General features: G+C 41.9%; 1 protein-coding gene across 1 annotated transcript in view; it reads left to right on the plus strand.

Moving 5' to 3' along the window:
• The window catches only part of C2CD2 (C2 calcium dependent domain containing 2), a gene marked incomplete at its 5' end in the record, with an annotated part of 88,821 nt that extends 82,564 nt beyond the window's left edge, over positions 1-6,257 (plus strand). Inside the window, one exon of the mRNA XM_019523880.1 lies at positions 2,433-6,257. Coding sequence (XP_019379425.1) covers positions 2,433-2,659 — 227 coding nt within the window. The remainder of the gene's footprint in view (positions 1-2,432) is intronic.
• Between the last annotated feature and the right edge of the window lie 1,594 nt (positions 6,258-7,851).

Consider the following 7,851-nt stretch of genomic DNA (forward strand, 5'->3'; position numbering starts at 1 on the left):
TGCTCAGGTCCTTTCCAACCCTACTAACTATGAAACTATCAACTCCATGCTAGTACTTCACTTCACAGTTTCAGTTGTGCTAGTAATGTTCATTTACTGAAGACAGAATTCTAACATTTTTTGTTGTTAAACGGCTCCCAGAAACAATCCACACTCTTGTAATGAAAGGCTTACTGATAACCTGTGTTGTGAACAGGAAGTTACTTTGCGGTACTGGTTATATTTGGAATGACTATGTAACAGGTTTGACATAGCTACCAGGGAAAAGTTTCAAATTAATAAGCAACTCAAGCTACCTTGTAAAAAAAGGGAAAAAAAAGGCGGGGGGGAGGGGGAAGATTTACAGGATTGGGACATAAAAACATTACCTGTCACTTCAATAACCCATCTTGACAAAAGTCTGGAGTGGGGTTGGAGTGAGCTACCAAACTCTAAGGTGTATGTACTGAGCATATGCAAACTGAGACACCACTTGCCAACCACAAAACTTTCAGTTTTTGCCAAATTCAGGTGGTTTTTGCAGGGAACTGTAACAGCCATGTCCCTGATTCCACCATGAAATCTGTCCCCTGCCAGATTTCAAGCTCTTACTTTAATGCACGAAGCACTTCAAAGAATTAAGAACTTTAAGAGCAGAGCAGAATGGCTTGGCTCTTTGTTGGGGGAGGGAACCTGAGACGGATCCCAAACATGCAGAAGGGTAAGCCCAGACTGAAGATGGGTCTTTTTATTGTGGCAACTGCTGGGCAACATTAGCTGTAGCTGGCTAAGGTGGTAGATACATCTAGAACGGGGTTTGGCAACCTGCAGACCACAGGTTGGATGCAGCTTGCAGAGCCATTTGACCCTTTTCACAGATGTGGGGCTTCAGCAGTCAGATTGTCTCAGTTCAGGTCAGAGGCAGGCTGTGTGCATTGTGGGTGGGCACTAGAACCAAGCTGCCACCACTGCTTTTCCCAGTGGATGCACAGGGAAAGCACCCACTGCTGCCACTTATCCCCACAGGGGGCATAAGGGGAGTGTCCACAGATGACATGTGTCCATGCAGTGGCAGGGGTAAGCAACTGCTGCCGAGGCCCCCCTACCTCTGCAGGGAAAAGCGGTACCAGTGCCAGCTGGTTCCTGGTGCCTGCCATTCATGTGCAACCTGCCTCTGACCCAAACTGAGTCATTCTGTCCCGCAGCCTGAAAAGGTAGCCGACCCCTGACATGGAATACATTATTTGACTTGTATATGTATGTTGAACATAGATAGCATTGATCAAAAGGTATTATTTGCAGATGCCATTGTGAGCCTGTATTTGGAATTAAAATGCCACCTTTATTTTGTGCATAACTGGTTTTACCCTTAATATTTCAGCAGAAATCAACACTAATATAGCAAACACTTCTTGTGTGTGGTTTGTGGAATAAGTTTCCTCTCTCTGCCCTCCCCCACTGCCCTCTTTCTGAACATGTTCTCCCGGTCATTGCCTATCTCTTCCTCATCATATGCTGTGCTTCCTGTTGTACTTAACTGTATTAAAAGACTGAGACCTAAATTAAATGAAAGAACCCAAAACTCCTGGGTTGTTGCAGCACACTGTTAATGTTGCACATTCATAAGTGGTGTTTCTGGCCTTGAAAGACCAACTGGCACTAAGCAAGTAGGGAAGAGAATCCTATAAAACTTGCAGATTAGCCCTAAAAAGTGGGTGAATTCAGAAGGTCACAGATAAGAATATTTTTTCCTAAATCCATTTCTTTACAGTAGGTTTTCTTCCTTTTCATTCACCCACCTTCTTTGAGGACCAAGAGCAAACTGGCATTTTCTTTAGTACTCCCAACAATAACAGTGAACCCTTCTTTGCTCTTACAGTAGATTAACTGTTTCTTCTATGACTTTACTGTTTACTATAATTATTATGCAAGTAATCTCAGTCAGAGTGTTTGTTTGCATGACACATTTGCATGGAGTGAGGGGAACCAAATAAGTATATTTCCACTAATTAAGAGACTGGAACTCCCCAGTGTATACCTTGGGAAGGATGAGATGGGAGAAGGGGGGGAAATACTGTAGCATGCACCTTGTATGGACTGAAAAAGTTTGCATCTAGCTGAGTTTGTCTGTACATTACCTGCATTGGCAAATAGTTAAGTATTGTGAAAAAAATATTTCTAAAATCAAAACCATATGTAGCATTGATCTCTAACCTGTAGAACTTTTAATATTTTTTACATTAGCTCACAGCATTCTTTGTTTCCTAGCTATCTTGCGCACCAAATGTGCAAGAGGATGCAGCTTAAATGCAAACACTAAAGATCAGTTTGTGTTTTTAAACTGGAGCTGCGCCACTCTATTTAAAAACACAATTGGGCCTTGGTCCAAAACAAAGCTTACCTAAAATCTCCCTGATTTTTTTTTTTTCCCCCCCCATCATTCACTTACGCAGGTGGAATTCTGAAAAAAAGTGCAAAACTCTTTTTCCGCCGCCGACACCATCAGAAGGATCCAGGAATGAGCCAATCGCACAATGATCTTGTTTACTTGCAGCAGCCAGTGTCTGATGAAACACGAAAGAAGGGAGCAACGCTAACACGCATCTTTAACAAGAAAATTCTTTCTAAGAACAAAAGCAAGAGCAAACTGAATGGCACCCAAGTGGAACCATGTGTATAAAACTTTATGCTGTCTTATGATACTTGCACATCAAATGATCAGTTGTTTACAAAACAGAGCTAGAAGATGTAAACACAGGTAATGACATGCATAAAATGATATTTACTAAAACAGTGGTCCAGAAATAAAAATGACAAAGCTTGGCTTCTTGTTTCCCAAGACACCTCTAATTTTTAAAGCCTTGTAGCAAAATGTTTTCCCAGGTAAAAGCAGTACAGATAACTTGTTGTTCACTTTCTGTTCCTGTTTGCTAACATCTATAGGGTTTTGACTTGTGTGGATGGGACAGGAAAGTGGTACAACTGGGAAGGTTGTATTTTTAGGCTAAGCATCTAATTTACATTTAACTTCTAGCTAGACAACAAGAAGTTGTATTGATTAGATGACTGGATCACTATAAAAATGTGACATACCACTGTGGTTAATGCTTCTTTAGTAAACACTGAATAATGGCAGCATAGGTCTCAACTTGAGTGCCTACTTAGGCTGAAAGTGGAAGGAGAGAAACCCTGATCCAATTTGTATTAATTGGAAACAGGTATGTTTCTGGAAGCAGAAATAAAATGCTGGTTAAGACAACCGTCCATAAGAACTGCTAACTCAGTGTAGGTAGAGCGAGGCCTTTGATATTAGCCATAAGTAATTAAATTATGCAAATACTTATTCTGTGCATATATTATGCTAAAAAACTTTTTCTAAGTTTACTTTAAGCCTACTTTTAAACAGGATATTTAAAAACTTGTACTGTTCCTATGTATGTATTTCTCCTGTTATGTGAGAAGCTATATTGCCAATGCAAAAACTTTCTTTGGGGACTCTACTCCTTTATGTAAAGTACTTGTTAGACAAGTATACTAGCAATCATATCAAGAACAGCACTAGGAGCAATAAATGCTGAATAGAACGTGTTTAACCCATGTACATTTTTAATAGCCCATTTTCTTCACTTGTCAAATACTAAAGGATAATCTAGGAAACACTTTTGAGGAGGTTTTTTGCTGCCCTTAGTTGTTCTGTGTTATAATTATAGATTTTTGTCTTAGGGCAAGAGTTTTTTTTAATTATATCGTTTCTCTAAAAAAGGCAAAAGGGAAGTTTTAGCATTCACTTAAATTCGTTGAGGGGAACACCTTTTCTCATGTATGCCTACACACATGTCTAATGTGATATACATTCCTTATTAAGAGCATAAGACTACAGGCATAGCTGGCCAGTTCTGCACCCGAAGCAGCCATGTGATACCCAGAACAGTACTCTGGTCACAGCTTTTTTGTGTTCCCATTCCCCAAACACACAGAGGTAACACCGAGGCTGCTTCCCTAGTTGCTTCCCTCCACCCCGTATTTATGCTACTATGTAAGACCAAATCCGACTGTCTTTCTCAGGCAGAACTCCAACTTTATCAAAATCACTAATGACTGAACTACTGCAAGTCCATTTGGAAAATTTGGCTATTAAACATATGTGGGTGTGGGTATGTGGGTGTATGTGTGTGTCTGCACATGCTCTGAGTGGAGGTGGGGCAGTATTTTGGCGTATGCTTTTATGGGTAAGGACCAAAATGAAAATGATTGAAAAATTGAATGATCAGGTTTTAGCATTTTTGTGCTAGGCTCTGAATTGCTTAGAAAAGATGTTTTTGAAGGGTATGAAATAAGGGCAATCTTCAGCAAAAGTATAAACTTTTCAAAGCATGAACTGGGATGGCTGGGATGATCTAGTTGGGGGATGGTTGTGGTTTGAGCAGGGGGTTGGATTAGATGACCTCCTGAGGTCCCTTCCAACCCTAATTTTCTATTATTCTAACTGCCAAAAGCTTTTAGCTGAGCTTATATAGTTCCTAAATGTTTTGTATGCCCAAGTGCTCCCATAGTGCTAAGGAGGTAGACTACCTAATGTGTACTTGTTTCAAATACTTGAAGGCATTTTGTATGTCTCATTTTTGAAGGTAACACTCTTAGTGTTAGCTGCCTTTAAAGAATTTTTTTACCTGATGAAACATTTTGATCTGGTTTTACATATGTTAATTTGGGTTGGGGCTATTTGCTTAGTTTGGCTTTTCTTTTTTTTTAATTTCCTATTTACATTTATGGGGCCAGTCTTCAGTCATTACTCAGGCAAGGCTTCTGTAAGCTTTAATTGGATTTGTGCCCAATGAGATCTGCCAGCACTGACTTTTTTAACAACAAAATTTATGTTCAACATCACTCTAGCCAACTCTTGTTAGCCTACAAATTCAAAGACAAGAGTGGCTGAAGTGATTGGGATATAGGGTGACTTCTGTCTAGGTCACCAGGATTTCATATCCAGTCCACATGAATGAGTGAAAGATGCCACCACCCAGATTTTTTTTTTAAATTGGGGGTGGTTGTTTTCTTAACGGGCAGGGGTCTGCATCAGAGAAGCTACCACTACCAAACTTGTTTGACTTGGTAAAGAAGCCAAAGATTGTGGGGGCAGGGATACCAAGATGTTTTCTTACATTTCTGCGCAGTTCCTCCCAAACCCTTCTCCCCGCCCCCCATTGCTCTACCCCTGCTAGGGTATGATACAATCTGCAGTAACTATGTAATGGAAGAGAAGACTTCTGCCTCTGATGCTGCAAGTTCATTAGCCCTATATTATCTATCCAAAGTTATTTGGCTTTTTAACATAAAAATAGCATCTGGGACAGCATCTTGCTGGCGATCTTGTGGCTTTCACACTCATGCTTTCCTGTGCATTTTTTAAACAATATTTTTCTCTTTATTTATATGTGAAAATTCACAAGGGAAACAGTACAACTGACTACATAAAGTGCTATCAAATGTGTGCAAAGTCAATAAAACTAGATTCTCCCTTATGTAATTTAAGGTGTCACTTGGAGCAATGTGACTGAGGGGTGATGATCACATAAACATGACCTTTTTGAGGTTAATTGTGTTTCTCTGTAAAGCTGAACTTTAGGATAAGTGCTTATGTAAACCGCTATGTGCACCATAGTGCTAGGAGAAAATGATTGCAGGATGTGCCTGGATCCTGATAATACAGTACAATTTACAGCTGATTGCCCAACACTATAAATTATCATCTAAATATCAGGGTTGTAAATGAAACTGTGAATGGTAATAGAAACCTCGTGTTTACTTTTTGATATTCACACAGACTTCAGTTGAACTATATTCATGTGTTTAAGCACCTTGCTGAATCAGCGCCTTAATCAGAAGTAAACCCAGATTAAGGTAAAGTAATCTTGTTATTCAATTAAGGGTGAACAATGTTGTTGTGTCCCTTAGGGTGAGCAGGCTGCTGAGCATAATGCAAAAAATCATCAGGAATATGTGAAACAGGTTATTTTGCCAATCTTGAAACATAAATAAACCTGTAGAAGAAGCATAACCATTTCTTGACTGTAGAATATGCTCTCATACTCCAGATGAGGGGGTGGGGAGAAAAACATTTATTCTTAGCACTCAGCTGTGGTAGCTTTTATTAATTTGTACACTGAAGTAACTTGGTGCAATGAAGATATCTGTACCATACAGATTTATTGGAATATCAAGACAAAGCATGAAAAGAGGAATTTTTAAATAAATAACTACTGCTGTACATTAAACACCAATTGTCTCTGTGTACAGTGCTGTCATGAATGTCCTAACGAATCTGATCTGCGTATCTACATTAACAACCGGGCCTTGTGTTTACATAGCCTCTTCCTGTGATCTGGAGGGAGCACCTGGCACTGGGTGCAGAACAATATGAAGCTGCTTTGATCCAGTGGATGGAAGCAAAGCAAGAGAGAAAGAAGTACTGTGCTGTAAACTTGGACTCCAACTCAGACAACACACGTATTTGTGAAACTTGTAACAAACTGTGTCACTCTTGAATTGGACTTTTCAGCCACAAGCGGATTCATCAGGCACCTGACTGGACCTTTTAACACATACTCCGTGATCCAGAGGATCAACGGTTGCCTATATGCCTATTTATGTAGCAGCACATTTCTTCTTCTAGCTGTGCCTGACATTTTGGATGGTTGTTAGGTCCCCTATCCATAAGGTGTCAATATGTCCTGGTTTGCCTGGGACAGTCCTGGATTTCATAGACCCTCCAGTTGTACTGACCAGTGAGTGAAAATTGAAGCAAAAGTCCAGGATTGGTGCCACCCTACCCACACCTGTCCATCCCAGCTTCTGAGCAGCAGCTGGTGACAGCAAACTGCCTGGGGTGAGGATTGGGCCAGGCGAGGAGTCTAGGGCCAGGGCTCAGGCAGCTGTGTAAGGTGAGCCGATATGGCCACCTGCTGCCAGCAGCCTCATGCCTTGCTACTGGGACCACTGCTGAGGCATGGGCTGAACATAGTGGCCCCGGGTGGTTGCCATAAGTGGGAGGGGAAGCTCTCTGTCCTCAGGGCTTCATGGTGTCCTATCCCACCCTGCCATCAGGGCTCCTGGGAGCTGCAAGGTTGTGCGTGTGTGTGTGTATGCATGTGCAATGGGAGGGGCATACTTATGCATGTGTGTATGGGGGGGGCATGTGTAAGGGGGGTGTGCCTTGATGGGTCCTCATGGTGCCCGGATCACAGCAGTGCCAATCGTTGCTGAGGAATGGAGACCCCTGAGCTATAGCTGGTGCCAGAGGGAGGAACCCCATACTTAATAACTTGGCCCAGCCCAGCTGTGCGCTCCTGCTGCAGATGTTGCTGGTAGATGCTGGCTCTGGGCTTTGTGTGGGGCAGGGGGAAGGCGGGGAAAGGTTGCAGCGAGCTCATGCTCACACTCCTGCTGCTGCTCTGGTGCCAGCCCCAGCTCATCCATGGAGAGAGTGGGGTGTGTGCGCGCGTGTCCATCTCAGATTTCCTTCAAAATTGTATGTACACCGTACCTATCAAGGAAGAATGCTTTGCTATTCCAAGGAGAAGCACTTGAAAATTGTGTTGTTAGGGAACCTATTCAGAAGACTAAATTGAGGGACCAATAAATCTAACAGTTGCTGATTGCATGACTTATTCAGATTTGGAAACATCTCCAGTTCTTAATGGACAAGACACTGCATCCTAAAAAACAATTCTCAGTACGTTAGGGATCAGGAAGGGTCATTATTAGACAAATATGTCCAGATGCAGTGGGTTTGAATGAAGTGAAGTGAGCAGCTTACTTGCAGTGTGTTCAAGATGGCAATTCTGGGATGTGCTTTTGGGGGGGGGGGGGGGG

Source organism: Gavialis gangeticus, unplaced genomic scaffold (genome assembly GCF_001723915.1).
Source record: "Gavialis gangeticus isolate Ggan-Ray unplaced genomic scaffold, GavGan_comp1, whole genome shotgun sequence".
Classification (NCBI taxonomy): Eukaryota; Metazoa; Chordata; order Crocodylia; family Gavialidae; genus Gavialis; species Gavialis gangeticus.